We start from the raw sequence: 24,978 nt of genomic DNA, 5'->3' as shown, positions 1-24,978 counted from the left end.
TTGTTTCTCAATTTTCTTTCCTTTTTTTTTCTTTAGAAAAAAGCAAAGCCTTGCTTTGAAACTAGTTTACCGTCTTGTTTAGAAAGTTTAAGGTTACGAGAATTTGTTGGTCGGTAGCCAGACTATGAGAATCTAAAAGGCTGGATTTTTTTTTGCTTCTAACTTTTATTTTCTGAATTCTATCTAAACTATTTGGTGAAGCTGAAGATTCTACAATTACAAATTCTTAGAATCTAGGTGATAATCTAAACTGTTTGGGAAAGCTGAAGATTTCGTGAGAAGCTGCACCTGCTATAACCTCCCCAAAACAGGCCCTACGCTACACAGCTGCTATTTGCATACTCCCTCTGTTTTTTAGCGTGCATCGTGTTGTTTAGCGCTATTGTTTAGCGCTAGTGGTAGCTGGCTACCACTCCATCTATAATAAACACTATCCACTTACACTTCAAATACAATTTTCTCTTAAACTACTCATCCGATCTACAATCCGATTACACCGTTGTGTTCGTAACAATTTAATCTTTATAACAAGATCTCACATGATTATATTTTGATGAAAAAATATAAATTACTTTTGTAATATATCTAAATTACTTTTAGATTTCACTAAGTTACTTCTTAGACATATAAAAGTAATTCAATATAACCTAAAAATAATTACTTTAAAACTTATAACAAAAATATAATATAAAAGTAACTTATAACAAAAATATAATATATGTTAATTACTTTAAAACTTTATTCAATTTACTTTTATATATTTAAGAAGTAACTTAGTGAAATCTAAAAGTAATTTAGATATATTATAAAAGTAATTTGTGGTTTTTTATTAAAATATAATCATGTGAGATCTTGTTGTAAAGATTTAATTGTTACGAACACAACGGTGTAATCGGATTGTAAATCGAATGAGTAATTTAAAAGAAAATTTTATTTGAAGCATAGATGATAGGAATATTTGTTCTACTTGCTTGATCAATTAGTACTATAGTAAAGTAAGATTCTTCGAGACATATCTGGACAACGGCTGATTGGATGATAGGGTCGCTCACTGTGACTAAATTGAGAGCGTTCTCGATTTAGATTTTACGTTTTATATAACACAAATGATATCCTAATTAGGGATGGTAATGGGTTTAGTTGGACACCGGTAGAGCAGAATCATGTCCGACCCAATGCTCCTAGCTGTCGTCTGTCGTCGTCGCGCAAACATGGTCACGGCGGAAACATGCATGATTGTAATCAATCCCTAATTCATGATTTACTGTAATTAAAGGAAGAATCTTCCCATCGGGCGCCAGATGCCAAAAAAATAATTCGGTCGGTCAAATGTTTCAATTAACCAACGAGTGAAACATCAAGTTATATATGGTGAAACAAAAAATTAGCAATTGAAATCTTTAAAAATCCTATGAAACATGGTGAATACACGTTGAAACATGCCGCTATCACATATGAAACTAGTGTTAATGGTTTGAAACATATATTTTTCTTTCATCGCAATATAGTCATGCGATATCTTGTTGTAAAGATTTAATTACAATGAATACAACGGTGTGATCGGATAATTAATTTAAGAGAAAAATCATTTTGAAGCTCGTTAAAATACATGCATGTATGCATGGACGAGGTGAAGAGAGAGGAGAGAGAGTAGTGGCAGTAGTTTTAGGAATTTTGTGAAACACGCTCAAGACATGCATTGAAACATATCATTATCGCGTATGTGTTAACGACCAAATTTGGTAAGATATGAACCAGGTTCGGCATTGGAATCAAAGTGGATTCGGCAAAGAGTTAGATTCGAAGAACGGAATGTGCATCGGCTGGATACTGCATCGGCTGAGATGGATCAGACAGAGGACAGCCGATATGGCCGATACAGCCGATAAGGCCGATTTTGCTAGAGGCAGTTATGAAACTGCTTTAACGTGCTACACAAGGATTGTCATGATGGAGATAAGCTCTCAGATAGTCAATTGTATCTATTAGTTAGGATATTTTGAATAGTTTCCTTAGAGATATGTTTAGGCAAGAGTCAGCCGCAAAGCCTTATGTGTATCTTAGAGTTTGTTAGAGATAAGAGTCGTGTCCGGCAAGGACATATCATGTATCTTGGGTATAAATATCACCCGAACCCATGCAATTTACAACAACAGTTCAATAAAACTTTCGGCGCATCACCACCCTTTTCACTTTCGTTCTATTTCGACGAGTTCTTGCTTTTCGGGTTAAGCTGCATCGATTACGATCTTCAACTAGAGGTAAACTTATCATGACGGCTTGCGTTCTCAGGATTAGTGCTTCCATCTTTATGACACTCTAATCTTGTTTATATAATTCGTCGAGTTATCATATGCGTTTTGTAATCTCTATTAGTTGCGCTATATAACTTGTCATCGGCTGGTTTGTACTATTAGAAAGTAGTCGATAGAGTTATGTTTCGTTATTAATCTAGATTATATCGTGTATCTATCATCTCTTAGAGGTTTTCATCATCTTGCCTAGATTTTATATTTATCTTTATGCTTAATGTTACATCAGTTGGGTTCGATCTGTTGAGTAATATCCATAATTGTGATATCTGGCTTGTTTTATGATTATCGAGAGAGATAGCATCGGGTTTTCAGCCGATCTTACCTGATTTAGCTACTTTATGTTTTATATGTTTAATTGATATGCTAGATCTGTCATTTATATTAAGATCTTGTCGCATTAAGGTATATTAGGCTTCTTGTTTAATATATTTTGCTTATTTTAATATCTTAGTCTAAAGTAGTATCGGAGTATTAACCGATACATGCTAGATCTGTCTGATCGTCTATATAACCCCTGCTTTAATGTATATTTCGATTTAAGTGATTTATACTGTCTCGGCATGGCGACCGATCTATCGTAATCACTTAGTTTAAATATACATCGAAGGAAGGGTTATATCAATGGCGGACGCAGGATTAAAAATAAGATGGGGCGAAAATGTTCGCTTTATAAAGACCGTATTTATGCCGTAATCGCATAAAAATATATTTGAGGCAAAAAAACCATTTTATAACAAAGAAATAATATTTGCATCATATATAAATTCATCATACACCAAAAAATGCAGTAGGACAAATAAATAATATGCAAGTAACTGCGCATGCTTTCCATTTTCACAGTAGAACAGTGTTAACTAGGAGTACCTACTATTTCCATTAACCTAAACAGATGATTAACTGATCTAGACAGCAAGAACAGATCATTTGCAAGAGGAACAAACAAATTTGCTTGTTACTTGACTACAATAAAATGGTCCAAGGAAGAGGATGATTTGATTAAAATGGTCCAACTGCTACTGCTGCCCCTACCGGCTTACCCCTGAGGTCGCTGACTCGTTGGCGCCAGGCGTCTAGGCGCTAGCCTGCAGCCTGCTAGCTGCTGTTGTGCCTGTGCTGCGGACTACCGGCCAGGCCAGGGAGCGGGACGGCCGGACCAAACGTAAGGCGACGACGGTGACGGGCTGACAGCGACGGCGTTGCGTTGGCACAGAGCAGGAGGAGGCTGGAGGCGAGGAGGAGACGAGGAGAAGCGAGTTGCTGGGCGCCGGCTGCAAGCGGCATCGGGCCAGTCGTTGGTCGTCGCTAGGCGCCGGGCGGTGGCTAGGCGTCACCGTCGCGTGCACCGGTGGCCGGTGTGGCAGTGCGGGACGGCGGTAACGAGCGAGAGTGCAAGACGGCGTGCGGAGTCGCGGTCCTCGCGGAGACGAAGCGTTGGCGCAACGATGCGGTAGCGAGAAGGCGAAGTAGTGGTATGGGGGGTGGGGGCGTGGGGCGGCGCGGGCCGTAGCTGGGCCGGCCGCCCCATGCCGCCTAATGGGCACGTCCGCCCCTGGTTATATGTCGTTAATATCTATAGCCGATCGAGTAGATTTAGTCTAATCTTATTTATTCATGACTGTCAATCGATCCCAATATGACATCGGCTTGATGATAAATGATATGTCATCGGCAATTAGCCGATCGGCTATCGTTTATGGATTTAACCGCGGTTTTCTTGTCTTTCTTTCTTGTTGATTGTAGGATCAAATCAATTGGCACGCTCACAAATCTAAAAGCAAGATTTTGGACCTGCACAGAAGTTAAGTAGATCTTTCAGGCCAGTGTGTGTTTTTCGCATCAACAGTATGAAACATTGAGTTTTAAAGGTTTGAAACACATGTTTTTCTTTTAACATAATATTGTAAAGATTTAATAAAAAACGAATACAACCGTGTGTTAAGATTGAAATTTGGTAAGCCCTAAGAGAATTATCACATCGCCAATAGTCGGATTTCTGCTATATTTGGTTAAGGAAATTAATCTATTAAAGGAAGCTTATCTAGAAGTGACCAAGTTCAAGGAGGATACAGCATGGCAAGTTATCTATTAATTAGGAATAGTTTGTTAGTTTTCTTTTTATTTTTAGGAAAGTTTCTTTCTTGTCCTACAAGGACTAGTATATCCCTATGAGTATAAATATGTACACCCGGGGTTATTGTAAACTATCTCCACGATCAATTACAATTCAGCGTATCGCCACCTTTTACCTTTTCTACTTTATTTTATCGTCCGGCGGGACTTGGCACCTAATGCGGGGGTTTTCGATCTCTAACGAAGGGGTAAGTCCAATGTTCCACTGGCCCAGGCAATTGTATCGTCTACGTCGGCGTTGTTCAAGGCTGCATCGGTACATTCGACCTCTTGGATTGCTCTGGTTTGGTTGATATATTTGTCTGGCTATTTATCATATGTCTTAATCTAGTCTTAGTATCTTAATTTAGCTTTATCGGTTGTCTCTCGCTTTAGGGTTACTGCCGGTATTGGCTAAATTGTTTTACTATATTAGATTAGATAAGGCATCTACCACCCTAAAAATCAGTCAACGGCTTGATTATCTAGATATTGTGTTTCTTTTTATACTTAGTGCTGCATAAGTCAAGTTTGATCTACTAAGTCATGTTTAGAACCATAATCCCTAGCCTGTTTTTTGACCGCCAATAAAGGTTTCATCTGGGTTTCAGCCGATAAAGTATCTGGACGTTGCATCGGCTTACAAGGATTGCATATAAGTTGGATTTAGCCGTTCACCGCTTTAATCTATTCTGTGGATTTTATGATATCGGACCTCTAGTCGATATATGCTTTAACCTTCAGATTATATTGTTGATTTCTTGCATTATCATCAGCCGATTGTCTTTATATTATTATTTACATCAAGCGTCAGAATCTACATCAGAATTATAGCCGATAGCTCAAAACCCTATCGCTATCGGTTGGTATCGGCATCGGTTGGAATTAATCTATCGGCTTATCAGCCTATCGGCTCATTGATCTACTATTTATATATCTTGTCAGTTGTAGGGTCAAACTTACTGGTATGTCCGTATCTCATCAACTTTTGGTCCTGCACTGGAGCTGAGCAGATCTTCCAGCCCAGTGTGTGTTTTTCGCATCAACATGGTATGATCGGATAAGTAATTTAGGAGAAAAATATTTAGAGAGAGAAGAAAGGAATGAGAAGAAACATTTAGCTGCTTACTCGCATACATCCATCAGTCCGATCCATAGACGGAAAGGCTAATGGACGGGTGATCGCTCCCCCACCCGCCCAGCGATCGCTCCTCCCTCTTCTCCCCCTTCCTCCTCTCCTTCTCCTCTTTCTACTATAGTAGACCACACAAATTTTTTTGAAAAACAAAAGTTAGAAAAATTTATGTATAGAAATACTATATATAAAAAATTTAAATTCAAATTTAAATTTGAATCAGCTTTTGACTTATAAACTTTGGGTCTATAAACTTTAGGTGTATAAACTTTAGATGTATATAAATACTATATATAGAAAATATTTGAATTCAAATTTAAATTTGAATCGAGTCTATAAACTTTAAGTCTATAAACTTTAGATCTATAAACTTTAGATGTATAGAAATACTACATATGAAAAATATTTCAATTCAAATTCAAATTTGAATCGGATATTTGAATTCGAATTCAAATTCAAATATGAAACGGGTATATAAACTTTTGACTTATAAACTTTAGGTCTATAAACTTTAGGTGTATAAACTTTAAATGTACAGAAATACTATATATAAAAAAATATTTGAATTCAAATTCAAATTTGAATCGGATATATAAACTTTTGACTTATAAACTTTTGGTCTCTAAACTTTAGATGTGTAAACTTTAGAAGTATAAACTTTAGTTGTATAAATTTACTAAAATAGAAAAATAATGCGGTGAAAAAAAAAGGAAACCAGGTGGAGGGAGGGGGGAGGCGGGGAGCGAATCTGATTGCTACCCCATCCCCATGGCTATCGATCGCCTATTAGGCGTACCCATCCATAGATGTCCGACTAGAAAATAGACGCGCCTTTGGCGCAACAACTTAACAATAACCTATGAATATTTATATTTTTCATTTAGGATTTATAAATGTTGTAGAGTTATTTGAAAGAATTTTAATTTCTTATATCCTAAATGAACCAAGCAACGATAATAGCTGGTATTTGTGATACTTCTATTTGGAAACAATTCTGAAAATGTTTATTTCCCGACAAACATATAAATGGAAACTAAAAAAAAAGCTCCAGCTTGATGAACGTTTTAATGGGCCAATTATGTAAATGTTTCACATGCAGTGCTCTTCGATATAATTAACGATTCTTCGAGTAGGCAAGAGCCGTCTCAAAATAATATCTCAAAAGAGAACTTTTCTACATAATGGGACAAGTAGAAAATATTAATTCTAGTATGTTGAATGTTTTAGTAGAGCAATTATGTAAACATTTATGTGCAAGTCGTTGATATAATTAATAATTCTTCAAGAACGCATGAACCGGCTCTTCGGAAAAAATAAACATGTTGGTTGGTGTGCTCTCTTTGTAGCTAGTATGTTCCAACGGAAGTAACTTTTACGAGTGGCCAAATAAAAAAAAATTCCATGTAGAATAAGCTACATATAGAACATATGTTTCAGCTCTCTATTTTAGTCCTTGTTCTAGATATAGAACATATAGAATAAGGTTGTACAAGCCACAGTAATTAACAGTAGCCTTATTGTACCTATGGTAGATTTTGTATTTCAGCTTTCTATTTCAGTCCTTTTATTTTCTTAATTAATATTTCTCTGATTTTTTTTTACCTTAGAAACCATTGATGAGAAAATTAACTACGTAGACACCCTGAGGGCCCACTTCACATTAGTAAAAATATAAAAAAGGATAAGTTATATTTAAAGCATTTTTATAATAAAACAAGTCACAAATAAAATAAATAGTAATTCCAAATTTTTTTTAAATAAGACGAATGATTAAACATTACGAATAAAAACTCAAAGCGATAACTAATATGGGATGGAGATAGTAGTTATTTGAACTAAAAATGGATTAATATTTTTTTAGAGTAAATTTTTAACAGAATTTTATAAAAATAACATATTGTTTATCAGTTCGGATAGCATGTGCATAGAAAACGTGGGATTTTTTTTCTGGCCTTTTGACACTATCGAACGCATATCTAGTCATATAGGGATATCTCATATTTGACTTTTATTTTATGTATTTGTCTCGTTTTAATGTAGCCTTACAACGAGCAGTTAAATTACTCCCTCCGTTTCACAATGTAAAACATATGTATCTATATGTTAATGAATCTAGACACATGTATGTGTATAGATTATTAACATCTATATATATGTGGACAATAATAAAAAGTCTTATATTGTGAAACGGAGGAATTAGTAAAAAAGAGAAATAAAAATAATCCATCCAACATGACTCGTTCACCACATTGTGCTTTATTGCTTGTTTTCGATCTATCTATGATGCACGTAAGATGGCAAGATTTTTGCGCTTCTTGTGTTCGTGAACCTATCACGCCGCGGTAATTAAAGGGGTGTTTATATCTCGGTTGTAAAGGGTTGGTACGTCGTATCGGATATACAGACACATATTTAAAATATTAAATGTAGACTAATAATAAAACAAATTATAGATTCCGCCTATAAACTGTGAGATAAATTTATTAAGTCTAATTAATCTGTTATTAGCAAATGTTTACTGTAGCACTACATCGTCAAATGATGGACTAATTAGGCTTAAAAAATGCATATCGCAATTTACACGCAAACTGCATAATTAGTTTTTTTATGTTCAATACTTCATACATGTATCTAAATGTTCGGTATGACAAGGTATAAAATTTTTTTATGGGAACTCCTAACGCTACATAAAAGTCTGCATTCGTTATTTTATTTTTTATTTTTTATTTTTACCTGCGTCAAACTGATAGGTTACCCCACAAGTCGCGCACCGCACGGCACCGATCGATTAAAGCGTATCTACCTGCCACCTGCCAGCCAGATGCTGAAGGCAGCGTTTGAGAAGGGATAGGCTTAAAAAAATGCAGACCATACTCCCTCCGTATAAAAAAATGGCAAACCCTGGATTTACGTGTCCAACTTTAACTGTTCATCTTATATGAAATTTTTTTATAATTCATATTTTTATTATTGTTAGATGATAAAACATGATTAATATTTTATGTGTGACTTGTCTTTTTAATTTTTTTTTTAATTTTTTTTAAATAAGACAGACGGTCAAACGTTAGGCATGGAAACCAGGGTTTTTTTTTTTTTTTTTTTTGACGGAGGGAGTATGCTGCTATTCGTCTACTACTACCGTAGGAAGAAGAGGCAAACTAATCCCTGTATTACTCCATTATCCATTCGATTCCCACGAGGCCACCACCATGCGAGCGGAGAGGAGAATACGGCGGCCATCAGGAGGAGCGCGCGCGTGGCGGGTCCGGTGCCCAACGGGAGCGGCCTCCGGCGGCGCAAGCGCAAGAAATCGGAGTTGGGGGCAGAGGGGAGCGGGTGGGCGTGGCCGTGGCCGAGGCGACTCTGGCCAACCAGCTGGAACGGTGGCGCGAGCTTTTCTGAGGGGCCGCTGACTCCACGCAGAATCTACGACGTGATTGAGAACGCCATCGTCGTCGCCGTCGCCGACGTGCCGCAGGAGCTCCTGCACCGCCGCGACCGCCGCTTCTCGCCTCCCCCCTAAGGCGACGCATGTCTAGGCAAAGCAGGCTGTGTAGATCGAGCCGCCATCACCCCCTGCTCATCAGCCGATGCAGGTGCTGGCGATGTGGATAGAGGCAGGGCGGAGGCACGGTGAGTAGGAGATAGGAATTTATATTTTTCTTGCGATTTTTTTTTTCTGGATTCATGTCCAATACTCCGGACTCTTCCAATCTTCCAGATGATTAGATCTTACGTTTTGTAAATAACTCATCCAGACGATTTTTCACCGTTGATGTACCATCTAACGGTCCTGGGATTGGTGGGAATACGTGGCACATTCTCCATCGAGAATTCGAATGGAGCGCAACGCTTGATGCCACGTGGCCCTATCTGAGGCTCGGGATCGGACCCTGAAATCGTATATAGAGATTTGCAGCATTCTCGGTAATTAAACCCATAACATGCATGCGTGAATGTTTAGGTGTTTTACATTAATTTAATTATCCCAATTGCATGCATCAATGTAATTAACCACATATGCATATGATCTGTTATTTGACCACGTCCGTCACGCCGGTTACCGAGCCGATGCCCCTCCCGTCCGCCCACGAAGACAGTGATCGTCATGATCTCGTGGACGAAGCTTTTCTGGTGGCGGCTGGCGGAAAAGAGAGAAGCGAATGCGGCCGGAGGAAAGCGGCTGCAGCGGCGAAGCTGCTGAAAAGCTTTTATCCCCTTTTACTCTGTTTGCACGGACCTACGAAATCCCGATGGAATTTAATTACAACTTACAACACAGACGAAACCCTTCAACAAGTAGGGTCATTTGATATGAAGGAAAAACATAAGAAATTTGAAGAATTCTAATCCTATAGAAAAAAATTTCTATGAAACCCCTTAAAACAAATGATTGAATCCTATCGTACCTTTTAAAATTCCTGTAAAATAGACAATCCTATAAGGTGTGTTTGGCAATTGGATTAGGAAAGAAAAATAGATGAATGGCTAGGATTAAATGAAGTGTGAAGAATGGATAGTTAGGATACAATATTACCCTTTGAAAGGTGGGATATTATTTTTCCTACCCTATTTTCTAAATAAAACCACAGAGATTTTGAAGAAAATTTAGTAAGCGCTTCAGCTTCTTGGAAACTTTCCTTTGAGTTTATCTCATCTGATTCTTGGTTTTCCGGTGGTTTAATCAGATGGTCATTTCTGGGTTTTTCATTTGTTTTGCAATCATCTGTTTTGCACTTGCATTTCTATTAGAATCCTACATTTTTCCTGTTGAAATTATAAGTACATAATGATTTAATTTATTCCATAAATAAATCATGACATTGCAGATATAAACTAGATTGAATGCATCATTAGATTTATACATATAAACACGACTCATTGAACGCATCATTGGAAACCTTGACCAAGGAACACAGCCTAGTGGACACTGATATATACTTGGCGCTTTTGTCTTGGTTGCTCCACATGAATTAAGTTGCAATTAGCCGTGTTTAAATATTTCCTCGAACTTGGTATTTTCTTTTCTGAGAATTACACATGTTCCAGGCAACACGGGCGAAAATATAATGCAATGTCGTGCTTACGCCAACAAATGGTGCTCCTGGCGGGACAAAGTAGATTGTTTCTCCTCGGCTCGCTGGCGTCCGCCAACACGCGGACAGATCGATGCGCCCCACCTCAACCTGCTAGCCGGAGGCGGTGGATCCGGGGGTTGGGGATTGGGGAAGAAACAAAAAACCAAGACCCTATACAGTCTTCTCAAAAAAAAAAAAAACCTATACAGAGTTCGGTGGGACCCACGGCATGTATTCTGGGGCGCCAGCAGAAAGTGATACGAGCGGGGCAGTTACGTGTACGTTCGAATCTCAAAGCATATCCTGCGGCTGCTGGCCATGGTGGATGGCTGAACAGAGAAAATGGACCAAACAGGCCTACATGGTACTATGATTATGATGAACAATAAGCTTGGCCCTGGCGTGGCCAGACTCCACCCTATACTGGTCTCCCATTCCGAAATGCGCCATGAGCAGCCACACCACGGTGAGCATCTCGCCTCCCTGGCTGAGCTGCCTCGCGTGGGCATTGCCGCTGCACTTGCCGGCCGCGTAGCATAGCATCTCCACCCACACGCCAGCAATGAGCCTCCACCTCCTCTCCTCCGTGATGCCCTCCAGCTCGTTGAGCTGTCTCACGAGTTTGCACGCCTGGAAGAGCACCGACTTGCTCCTGTCCCCCTTCACGTCCCGCGGCTCTGCAATCGACGTGTCCACCTTCGTGAGCCTCTTGGCACACCGCTCCTCGTCCCCGATCTCCTCGTCGTCTCGCCGGAAGAAGTTCTTGGCCTCCGAGCAGGTGTCGCCGAAGCGGATCTGCCCGATGCTGGCCGTCATCATGAACGGGCGCATGACAAGCAGGAACAGCATGTAGTTTGATATCTCCCTGCTCATCGTCGCCAGCTTATTCGAGTCACGCCCTCGAGCCTCGGCATCAGGATAGCCCGAGCTGGAGCTGCAGAGGCAACGGAGACACTTGGACGACGAGGAGCAGCTGCAGCATCCGTCATCATCTTTGTCCGCCGGATGATTGGCGTAGAAGCAGAGGTCTGTGGCGATGTGCCAGAGGAGGATGCTCTCGTCAAACTCGCAGTCGACGCTCCAGCCCAGCTTCTGGTAGAGGCCCTTGCGCTGGAGCGCCCACTGGCCACGGTGCTCGCCAGCCTTCCGGTAGCTCTTGGGGTCCTTGCTGATGCTGCTTGCTTTGCTCTTGAGCTGTTCGAAGATGTGGCTCTTCAGCAGCTCCGACACGCCGATGCTCGTCTTGTACCTCCAGCTGTCCCACATCGTCTTCACGCGGAAGTTCCACCTCCACTCCAGCCACTCCATGGGTTTCTTGTACCGACGGGACTTGTCCTTGACACAATAGCTGATCAGGTTGTACTGAGATATCTTGTTCGACCACCTAGGCCTCTTCTCCGGCTGGAATAGGGCGATCAGCCAAAACACCGCCGCCGCCACGGGCCGGAGCGCTTCTCTGCCGCGCATGTCGGTGTAGGTCCAGGAGGAGATGAAGATCAGTAGGATCGCGTATGTCTCCAAGAAGATGGCTCCTCCCAGGAGGACGAAGGAGATGTTGATGTCAACCTGGTTGTAGCCTTCTCGCATGTCGCCCAACGCGCGGGTGAAGAGCACGAGCGACACGACCGGCGCGGCGAGGCTGAACAAGCGTAGGCTGCGGCCGAGAAGACCATGAATCACGAGTGCCTTGGAGTGGAGGCACTCGTACATGAGCACCAGCTCGATCTCCACCACCTTGTACGCCTGCTCCATCTCCAACCTCCGGAAGAAGGCGAGGCTGTCGATGCGGTCCTGGAAGCTGAGGATGAGGTCGACGAAGAGGCGGCGGAAGGTGTGAAAGAACCTGTGCGCACTGTACACCAGGTCGCCGTACTCCTCTCGCTTGACTTCGACATGGTCCTCGTCATCTGGAGGCCGCTCCTGCACGATGACGATCTTGGCGACCAGTCCGGACTCCGTCCTCGACTGGCACTCCTCCACGAATTTGGCGTAGTTCGGGCCCGGATCCGGCTGCGTGACCATGGAGCTGCGAAGGCAGTCCATGCTCGCCGCCCTGAGCGCCAGCGTCCGCTCGCCGTACTTGGTGACGCCGGCGACGAACATGATTATCGCCGGGGACATGAGCCGCATGCTGGGCCGCGACTTCCAGTAGACGTACCCGGCTAACGCGACCTGCGACAGCAGGCTCAGGAAGTGACGCAGCCAGAGCTCGTTGTCCTCCACGGCGAAGGCGGTGATGGTGTCCTGCCCCCCGAGATGAAGGATGAGGAAAGGGGCCCAGAAGACGAGGAGGTGCATCTCGCCATCGAATGAGCCGTCGCAGAGCTTCTGCTTCTTGGAAAGGTTGCCCAGCGCGTAGATGGCGATGTAGTCGGCGAGGAGGTAGGCGAGCCAGAGCGGCATGCGCAGCCACCAAGCGGCTTTGCGCTTGCGCAGGCCGCCGGTGAAGAGGAGGAAGACCTGCAGGGACAGGCTGGACAGGACGAGCACGCGGATCTCCCACTCCCCCCACACCTCCCATAGCCGCCTCAGGTTCATCTCCGCCTCCAAAAAAATCCTCTATCCACCTTGTGGGCTTCAATCTCCCAAGCTAAGCTGCTAGTGAACCTCCTGTGATTCTGTCCATCATCGGGGATAATCTATAGTTTCTCTTAGAGCATGTATAACAGCAGGCTATAAGTCAGCTCCAAATATATTTTAAGAAGATAAATAAAAAGAGAGGAGAGCAGCGGGTTACAGATTTGCAGCCAACTGTAGCACGAACTGCAAGACACATTGTGTGTATGACATGTGCGACCAGATATTAATAGTGTAGTATGTAACTATCTATCTATCTATCTATCTATTATATACTAAAAGTCCATTAAACTTCCTACAAACGCTCTCAAGTCGCCACGTGGCGCTCTAATAAATTAGAGAAAATCCTAGAAATTCTAAGAAAAAAGCAAAACATCTACCCCTTAATTTTCACTTAAATTGGTGGGTCCAATATTATACACCGTTAGATGAAATTGATCTTAACATAAACCAAACCAAATACTATGGGCCCCACCTCTCCTCCTCCCTAGATATATACGACCATGAACGTACGCTTCTTCTTTCCTTTCTCTTTTTTTTTTTCATTTTTTCTTCTTTTTTCCATTTATATAATAGATATATATATTTTTTTAAATAATCATAATTCATGCGTACGCTTCTTCTTTCAATTCTTTTTTTCCTTTTTTTCTTTTTCCATTTATATAATAGATATATATTTTTTAAATAATTATATTTTACAAACAAAGAATCTACCATCATGCAACTTAGAGGTAACTAAATTATCTCTACAATTTTTGAAAATAAAATTTACACCATTATCTGTTACCCATTAAATTAATAATAATGTAAGATAATTTTGATTTAAACTGGTGTACTCATTACTTTGTTACTTTGTACTGTTATGTTTAAATAATACACTATTTTAAAATAAAGTTTACACAGTTATACGTACGCTTCTTTCGCTTATTTTTTTCTTTTTTCCATTTATATAATGGATATATATTTTTTAAATAATCATAATTTTACAAACAGAGAATCTACCATCATACAACTCATAGATAATTAAATTAGCTCTACAATTTTTGAAAATAAAATTTACACCATTAAATTAATAATGTAATATAATTTCCATTTAAACCGGTGTACTCATTACTTTATACTATTATTTTTAAATAATACACTATTTTAAAATAAAGTTCACACATTATATTGTATACATACGTATACGTATGTGTACGTACGCTTCTTTCGCTTATTTTTTCCCTTTTTTTCTTCTTTTTTCTATTTATATATTGGATATATATTTTTTAAATAATCATAATTTTACAAATAGAGAATCTACCATCGTACAACTTGCATGTAACTAAATTAGCTCTACAATTTTAAAGAATAAAATTTAGACCATTATATGTTACCCATAAAATTTATAATGTAAGATAATTTCCACTTAAACCGGTGTACTCATTACTTTGTGCTATTATTTTCCAATAATGCATTATTTAAAAATAAAGTTTACACAATTATATTGTGTACCTATCAAATAAACAATTTAAGATCTATATTAACTAATTTATACGTGCATTTAAGCTGATGGACTCATTATTTAAATCACTGGATTTATTTTTTATTACATTGGACTATTAGTCTCCAATAATGCATAGTTTCAAAATAAAGTCTACACTATTATATTATATACCCATTAAATTAAAAATTTAAAATCTATATTAACTAATTTACACTTACACTAGAACCAGTGGACCTATTATTTAAATCACCGGATCTATTGTTTTCTTATAAATAAAGCGTTCGAAGTTCTCTTTTTTGGCCCGCTACACAATGCACGTCTGCACTTTTTGCCATTTGCACGCGTGACAAAGCGTCGTGTCTAAGGCATCTAAGGTGATTACGACCGCCGCTACGCTACCACTTTGCCACATATCAAGTCATATATGGAGTTGATTAATTTTATTAATTGGTGTTGAATTATTTTGTTTAATGGATTTTCAGTATATAATATATAGATAGATGTGTAAAGAATATAATGCAGTAAACTTTCTTCAAACATTATATACGTTTATGATGATGCAGTCTAGGTTTGCAAAGTTATAATTGTTTGTTTTTAATAATGAATGTTATTTCAATTATCCTTAGAAATTATAAAAGGAAAGGAGAGAAATATGGACGTGATAAGGGTGAGCGGTTTCGCACGTGCGTACGTACTTACTTCATATGTACGGACTTATGGGAGAGCTGGGGCCGTTGTACGTTAATCCAAGGGTTTATAATATCGGACCCACTAATTTAAGTGAATATTTTAAGGGTTAGATATTTTGCTTTTGTAGAATTTCTATTATTTATTTATCAGAGCGCCACATGGTAGCTTAGGAGCATTTGTAGGGGTGGCATGTAGCGACTTAGGACCGATTTAAGTGAATATCGATGGACAAATATTTTTGTTACAAAATAATCTAAAATAATGGGTACATAATATAATATAATGGTGTAAACTTTATTTTCAAATATTGTAGAGCTAATTTATTTATGTTCACTTGTAAAGATTTGTATGCTGGTATATTCTATATTTGTAAAGTGACTTTTATTCAAAATTTATTATCACTAATTATTATTATTAGTAGTATTATTATTATTAGTACTATTATTATTATTATCTCAATTATATACCGGAAAAAAAGAGAAAGAATAGTCACGTACCTTGGAAAAAAAGGTTATGTACGTGCATGCACCCCCTTTAACAGATCGCATGCAAGCAGTAACGTACCTATATATGGAATGGAACAGAGGAGTTGTTTTGAGATAAATCTAATCTAACGGTTTATAATATTGGACCCACCGATTTAAGTGAAAATCGAGGGATAGATGTTTTTCTTTTTTTTCAGATTTTCTAGAATTTTCTCTAATTTATTAGAGCGCCACGTGGCGGTTTGAGAGCGTTTTAAGGAAGCTTCATATACTTTTAGTATATAATAGATAACATGTAAAGAAAATTAAAGGTGTGATGCCGTGAGGGAAGAATTAAGCACCGCGGGTTGAATTTTTTCCAACACTTAGCTCTGTTTAACCTGAAACTAAGAGTTGATTATAGAATAATTATAATGTATTGTGTTATGTCATATTTGGATTTTGTACTATTTGTTCGTCCAGGTGAAAGAAATCATTATGTTATAAATGTGGGTATAATATTAACGAATATCAATAGAACTTTTACTAAGACAAGCATGCTATAAGAGAGTTTAACCCTCTTTTTTTCCCAATTCCATAGTTTGGGTTTTCGTTTGCATGCTTTCCAAGTTTCTAAATAGTATCTTTTTTAAACAACAGTTTAGCTTTTTAGAAGTCAATTCATTTGTTTGTACTCTCAAATAACTATCATATAAATAAGCTATTCTAAATCCTAAGTAGTACATGTTTTTTTCATGCGAGTCATGGTGATCAGTAAATTGGGGATCAACAGATAATCAAAGTCGTAAGATAAATATGTAAGAGATACTATGAATAACTGTAAATAGGTGTCAAAATTAATTGCTATTAATTAGACATCTAATGGCTTGCTAGCCACATAATTAATTTCTCTCTACATGTATATAAACATGGACGAAGCTGGAATAAATAATACCATTTGCCCCATGCATATATATATTATGTGGTCAATATTCTAATTACATGTGTTAAGTCCTTTAAAATTTCTTAAAATGCTCTCAAACTGCCACGTGGTGCTCTAATAAATTAAAGCAACTATTAAAAATTCTAAGAAAAAAAAGAAAAATATCTATTATTTGATTTTCACTTAAATCGGTGTGTCCAATATTATAAACCATTAGATTAAATTGATCTTAGAACAAACGAAATACTACGAGGTTCCACCTCTCCTCCCAGGGCATAGGTACGCACCTACGTACGTGGGTACGTATGCTTCCTCTCCCTTTTTTTCATTTTTGCCTTTCTTTTTTTTCCATGCATGCGCTTTCCTCCCGTTCTTACTATATCATTCATCTTCATGTGATGATTTAATCATAAGAATTTTAAGTATCTTGCTCTATAAATGGATTGTATAATAATTAACTTCCAATAGTTTCTTATTTACTCGAGAAAAAAAAAACATGATTCAAAAGTCATAAGTATTTAATCCATCTCCTACTCAAAAGTTTGTGAATGGTTTTTTTAACATACTTTAAGAAAAATAGAACCCTTAAATTATTATAAAATAACATTATCCAAACATTAGTTTGCCCTTAATTTATGAGACAAAATTTTCAAACAAACAATAATCTTATCTTTCAATAATATAATGCCCGCGCATCCGCGCGGGCCACCTTCCTAGTTATATACTAAAAGTCCTCCTCCTCCCTAGATATATCATATATACGTACCATGAACGTACGCTTCTTCTTTCCTTTCTCTTTTTTTTTCATTTTTTCTTCTTTTTTCCATTTATATAAGTACGTACGCTTCTTCTTTCCTTTCTCTTTTATTTTTTATTTTTTCTTCTTTTTTCCATTTATATAATAGATATATATATATATATATATATATATATATATATATATATATATATATATATATATATATATATATATATATTTAAATAATCATAATTCATGCGTACGCTTCTTCTTTCAATTCTTTTTTTCCTTTTTTTCTTTTTCTATTTATATAATAGATATATATTTTTTAAATAATTATATTTTACAAACAAAGAATCTACCATCATACAACTTAGAGGTAACTAAATTATCTCTACAATTTTTGAAAATAAAATTTACACCATTATATGTTACCCATTAAATTAATAATGTAATATAATTTCCATTTAAACCGGTGTACTCATTACTTTGTACTATTATTTTTAAATAATGCACTATTTTAAAATAAAGTTCACACATTATATTGTATACATACGTATGTGTACGTACGCTTCTTTCGCTTATTTTTTCCTTTTTTTTCTTCTTTTTTCTATTTATATAATGGATATATATTTTTTAAATAATCATAATTTTACAAATAGAGAATCTACCATCGTACAACTTGCATGTAACTAAATTAGCTCTACAATTTTAAAAAATAAAATTTAGACCATTATATGTTACCCATAAAATTAATAATGTAAGATAATTTCCACTTAAACCGGTGTACTCATTACTTTGTGCTATTATTTTCCAATAATGCACTATTTAAAAATAAAGTTTACACAATTATATTGTGTACCTATCAAATAAACAATTTAAGATCTATATTAACTAATTTATACGTGCATTTAAGCTGATGGACTCATTATTTAAATCACTGGATTTATTTTTTATTACATTGGACTATTATTCTCCAATAATGCATTGTTTCAAAATAAAGTCTACACTATTATATTATGTACCCATTAAATTAAAAATTTAAAATCTATAATAACTAATTTATACTTACACTAGAACCGGTGGACCCATTATTTAAATCATCGGATCTATTGTTTTCTTATAAATAAAGCGTTCGAAGTTCTCTTTTTTGGCCCGCTACACAATGCACGTCTGCACTTTTTGCCTTTTGCACGCGTGACAAAGCGTCGTGTCTAAGGCATCTAAGGTGATTACGACCGCCGCTACGCTACCACTTTGCCACATATCAAGTCATATATGGAGTTGATTAATTTTATTAATAACATGTAAAGAAAATTAAAGGTGTGATGCCGTGAGAGAAGAATTAAGCACCGCGGGTTGAATTTTTTCCAACACTTAGCTCTGTTTAACCTGAAACTAAGAGTTGATTATAGAATAATTATAATGTATTGTGTTATGTCATATTTGGATTTTGTACTATTTGTTCGTACAGGTGAAAGAAATCATTATGTTATAAATATGGGCATAATATTAACGAATATCAATAGAACTTTTACTAAGACAAGCATACTATAAGAGAGTTTAACCCTCTTTTTTTCCCAATTCCATAGTTTGGGTTTTCGTTTGCACGCTTTCCAAGTTTCTAAATGATGTCTTTTTTAAACAACATTTTAGCTTTTTAGAAGTCAATTCATTCATTTGTACCCTCAAATAACTATCATATAAATAAGCTATTCTAAATCCTAAGTAGTACATGTTTTTTTCATGCGAGTCATAGTGATCAGTAAATTGGGGATCAACGGATAATCAAAGTCGTAAGATAAATATGTAAGAGCTACTATATAACTGTAAATAGGTGTCAAAATTAATTGCTATTAATTAGACATCTAATGGCTTGCTAGCCACATAATTAGCCACATAATTAATTTCTCTCTACATGTATATAAACATGGACGAAGCTGGAATAAATAATACCATATGCCCCATGCATATATATATTATGTAGTTAATATTCTAATTACATGTGTTAAGTCCTTTAAAATTTCTTAAAATGCTCTCAAACTGCCACGTGGTGCTCTAATAAATTAAAGCAACTATTAAAAATTCTAAGAAAAAAAGCAAAATATCTATTATTTGATTTTCACTTAAATCGGTGTGTCCAATATTATAAACCATTAGATTAAATTGATCTTAGAACAAACGAAATACTACGAGGTTCCACCTCTCCGCCTTGGCATAGGTACGCACCTACGTACGTGAGTACGTATGCTTCCTCTCCCTTTTTTTCATTTTTCCCTTTCTTTTTTTTCCATGCATGCGTTTTCCTCCCGTTCTTACTATATCATGCGTCTTCATGAGATGATTTAATCATAAGAATTTTAAGTATCTTGCTCTATAAATGGATTGTATAATAATTAACTTCCAATAGTTTCTTATTTACTTGAGAAAAAAAACATGATTTAAAAGTCATAAGTACTTAATCCATCTCCTATTCAAAAGTTTGTGAATGGTTTTTTAAGATACTTTAAGAAAAATAGAACCCTTAAATTATTATAAAATAACATTATCCAAACATTAGTTTGCCCTTAATTTATAACGAACAAACAATAATCTTATCTTTCAATAATATAATGCCCGCGCATCCGCGCGGGCCACCTTCCTAGTTCTATAAATAAGCTATTAGATTAGCTATAGATAAATTGAAACCAGTAGTTGGCGTATACTATTAAACTTGCTCTTATGCTAAACAACCGTAACTTTATGGCAGCACCATATTCGAAAAACCGGGTGAACCTAAATAAAGCGAACCGGACAGTGATTGTTATTGGAGCATTTAATTCAAGGTTGCTCCTTCCATCACTAGGAGGAAAGATAATAACACTCCATCCATCCCATTTTGACTAATCACATAGAGCAGGTACAATAACATGCTATTAGCCAGCTATAAATATATTTTAATAAGATAAACAATAAGAGAGAAGAGCAACAGGCTATAGATCTATAGCCAGCTGCAACACGGACTCCAAGACGCAATGTGTGTATGACAGGTGGGACCATATATTAATAGTATAGTAAGTAACTATTGTATGAATTGGCTATTAGATTGGCTATAGATGAATTGGAGCCGGTAGTAGGCTATACTATTAAACTTGCTGAGCATGAAGGATAACCAAAGATCAAAAAGCTGATTCAAAATTCTATTGCATCATCCGCCCACGAGGAATTGCCAAAACATTTGACTAGTGACTCATTCCAATATAAAGGACTAGTAAATAAAATAATATTTAGTAAATAGTGAAAATAAATGAGTTCTTAATCGTCAGCAAGTTTAATAGTGTAGCCCACTACCGGCTCCAATTCATCTATAGCCAATCTAATAGTTCATTCATACAATAGTTATATACTACACTATTAATACCTAGTCCCACCTATCATACACACTGCGTCTTGGAGTCCGTGCTACAGCTGGCTACAAATCTGTAGCCCGCTACCCTTCTCTCTCCTCATTTATCTTCTTAAAATATGTTTGCAGCTGGTTTATAGCCTGCTATTGTACCTGCCCTAAGAAAAAACACAGAGATCAAAAACAACTAAATCATTATGTAATTAATTCACATCGGTTAAGATACTACACTAGTAATGTATCCCATGGATTGCATTAAATTTTTAATATTGCATGTAGTTGTACCACCAATAGTAATTAATCTTGGTTAGTTGTATGCAGCGCATTCAATGATGCTAATTTACTCTTTATATAAATAAATAAAGATATATTTGTTAAATGATGATCATTTTGGAAAGATCTCAAAAATCTTAGCTGATGATCAAACTGGAATAGGAGGAGTATAAGTTACAGACAATATATATATATTTATATGGAAAAGAGATAACAAAAATTGAGAAGTGTTGGTTCTCATGTACTACCTCCGTTCCATATTGATCATCATATATAAGGGTGTGTTCGGATGGAGGTATTTGGGTGGATAGGACATGGCGGCCCATTTTTTGTGGTTGTTTAGTTGGTGGGCGGGAGTGGGATAGGACGGCACGGAGGGGAATTTTCCTCCCAGATGCCAGATGGAGGGATCCGGCCGATTTGCCCAGATGCAGCCACCCAAGTACCCAGGCGAGCGGGGCGAGTGAGTATCGTAGGTCGTGTCACCCCTCTCACCATGCGAGCTCGGCGGTCAGCGTGGAAAGAAGGAAGCTGCGGCGAGCCCAAAGGCAAGAGGCGGCAGCGAGCCCGAGAGCCAGAGGCGGCGGCAGCTAGAAGAGGGTGCGTCGTTGCCGCTGCCGATGACGACGATGACCAGGACGATGACAACTGGATCTGGAGGAGATGGGGTGTGCCGACGACCGGTTGGGTAGGAGACAATGATGATGACGACGAGGATGACCAAATCTAGAGGAGACAGGACAGCAGCCGGCGAGAGAGGAGGCAGGGCGGCGGCGGTGAGAGAGGAGGCGAGGGGCGGCCGACGAAGAGGACATTTTTTTTTATTTTTTTTTCCGTTTTTCTCCTTTCCTCCTTTTATTTCATTCTAATTTTTAGTTTCTATTTAGATTTTTTTAGTAGATTGGTATTATTTTGGGTTCATTGAATTTCAAGGGGGTATACTTACCACTACTAATGAAAGGGTGATTGCAACCACTCATCCATCCTACTCCCCCAACTAAAAAAAATGGATCACCAAATCCACATTCATCCTTACAACCAATTGGATCGCCATATTCACTCCACCAAACAAAAAAACCGGATTGCCATATCCAATAAAGTATGGACCGCCATATTCCATCCAACCTTGACCGGGAACCAAACACACAGTAAGCTTTCTTACCAAGGCAGAAAAAAAACTTAAACTGCCATGTATTTTATTTAATACATGAGTATGTGGTGGGGAAGAATTAAGAAACATGCATACTTTTAACTCCCCATTTGCACAAGAAACAAGGGTTTAACTACTTCTAAATGTCTATATGCATACATGCGCGCATACTAAATTTGCATGCATAGATACAATAATGTTGCACGTCAAATGAGTAGACCATGGTCATATGATGATCAATTTAGAATATCCAATTTTTGGTTATATAATGATCAATGAAATGGAGGAACTAGCTGTACACATTCTTTACGAAAATGCATAGTGAGGGAAAGAGAGAGCAGAGAAAAAATAGAGTTAATCTTATAGGTAGCATATCATATATGTTAGCTCTACAATAAATTTATAACTTATAGTGAGCTCTACTATTAAATTTGCTCTAAATAAATAAATCCATCTAGATTCATAATGATAGAATATGCTAAATTCAGTACTATGGCTGTATTTAGTGCACACCAAAATTTGAAGTTTAGTTGAAATTTGAACGATGTGATGGAAAAGTTGAAAGTTTGTATGTGTAGGAAAGTTTTGATGTAATGGAAAAGTTAGAAATTTGAAGGAAAAACTTTTGAACTAAACACGGTGTATGTTTATTTATCTTAGGACGGAGCAAGTTCTGTCGACTAACCTTTAATTATTTTTTTTTTAAAAAAAGAAACCACTGGCCAACTTGCTTTGCCAGCTAATCGTTGTCTCATTGCCACTGGCCAACTTGCTTTGCCAGCTAATCGTTGTCTCATTGCCGGGCTCCAGTAGTGCGGCTGGCCGCACGACTATAGTATGTCGTAGATCTGGGTTGGTGTGCGTTTCTCTCCTAAAATAGGACGTGGTCCTCGCAGTCCTGCAGATATACTATAGCGACATCCCGTGAAATGTACGATCTATGCGTTTAAAAAAAATTAGAATTATATCCGTGAAACGTACGATCTATGCGTTTAAAAAAACAAATTTAGGATTATATGTTATTTAAATTAGTATAACAAATCTAGAAAACCATTATATATTTGTTTATTAAAGAATGGAAGGAGTATTCCATGGTGCAACGCAAATAGCATTGCCGATTCTCAACTTCTTAGAACTCATAAGAGACCAGCGTTTGAGTCTACTCAAGATTAAGATTAAGAGCAGACACACAAAACAAGAAAGGTAATAGCACATAGTTAATTCAGTTTTAATTATTTGAAACATAAAAGATGGATTTATTTAATATTCTAAAGCAACTCCTGCATAGAAAGTTTTTGAAAAAAAAAACTATTTAGCAGTTTGAAATGTGTGCTAATGAAAACTGAAGCAAATTTTGTATCTTAATTAGGCCGAGTTTAGTTACAAATTTTTCTTCAAACTTCCAACTTTTCCATCACATCAAAACTTTCCTACACACACAAACTTCCAACTTTTCCGTTATATCGTTCTAATTTCAACAAAACTTTCAATTTTGACGTGAACTAAACACACCCTTAGAAAAAAATGGAACCTAGATCTCTAAAGAATGGAACCTAGATCTCTAGGGTACGAGTACCACTAGTCTACATTAAATGCTCTCTCTGTTTGTTATTTGACGCCATACTATCTTTTCCATCTCTACTAGTTCACATTAAGGCTCCGTTCTTTTTTATTTGACACCTTAGGCCGAGTTTGGTTCTAAACTTTTTCTTCGAACTTCTAACTTTTCCATCACATCAAAACTTTCCTACACACACAAACTTCCAACTTTTCCATCATATCGTTCCAATTTCAATCAAACTTTCAATTTTAGCGTGAACTAAACACACCCTTACTGTCTTTTCCATCTCTACTAGTCTACATTAAGGCTCTGTTCGTAAGAGGGAGTTCACAACTCTCCTCTCTCGTTTTCCGTGCGCACGCTTTTCAAACTGCTAAACAGTGTATTTTTTGTAAAAAGTTTCTATACGAAAGTTTCTTAAAAAAATCATAGTGATCCATTTTTGAAAAAAAAATAGCTAAAACTTACTTAATCACGTGATAATGGACCGTTCTATTTTCCGTGCGTAGACAATGAGTTCCCAACCGCCACTTACATTAAGTACCACACTCCAGGCCTCATCTTCTACTCCCACCGTCCCATAAAAACCAACCTAATCAAGATTAGATATACCTAGAACAACAAATGCCAAATCCCCACCTAGGTTAAAAGATACGGAAACTGCATGAGAACATATGTAAGCTTGTGCAATTACATAAGCTAGACCTTGAAGGATGTCACTATCTTGTCACGTTGCCTACAAAGAAGAGTAAAATGAAGGAGCTTCAGTACCTAAATGTTCTCAATTGCTACTCACTCACAGCAATGCCTCATGCTATGGGCCAACTTACACATCTTCACACATTGCTTGGTTACTTTGTCCCCAACATTGGTAGTAGTGCAATGTCAGAGCTTCAATCACTGCTAGACCTCAATAGACTATGGCTGTATTTAGATCCAAAGTTTGGATCTAAACTTCCGTCCTTTTCCATCACATCAACGTGTCATACACACACAACTTTTCAGTCACATCATCTCTAATTTTAGTCATTTTTCAAACTTTGCGCTGAACTAAACACAGCCTATCACTAGTG

General features: G+C 37.4%; 1 protein-coding gene across 1 annotated transcript; it reads right to left on the bottom strand.

Annotated features, from left to right (window-relative positions):
• Positions 1 to 10,550: 10,550 nt before the first annotated feature.
• LOC4350994 (uncharacterized) lies at positions 10,551 to 13,460 on the bottom strand. Its single transcript, XM_015761563.3, has one exon. It carries the CDS (start codon positions 13,173 to 13,175, stop codon positions 10,995 to 10,997), a length of 2,181 nt encoding a protein of 726 aa, XP_015617049.1. The 5' UTR covers positions 13,176 to 13,460; the 3' UTR covers positions 10,551 to 10,994.
• Positions 13,461 to 24,978: the final 11,518 nt, after the last annotated feature.

Source organism: Oryza sativa, chromosome 11 (genome assembly GCF_034140825.1).
Source record: "Oryza sativa Japonica Group chromosome 11, ASM3414082v1".
Lineage (NCBI taxonomy): Eukaryota > Viridiplantae > Streptophyta > Magnoliopsida > Poales > Poaceae > Oryza > Oryza sativa.
The sequence above is the reverse complement of the archived record's forward strand: the minus strand, read 5'-3'. Positions and strand labels throughout refer to the sequence as shown.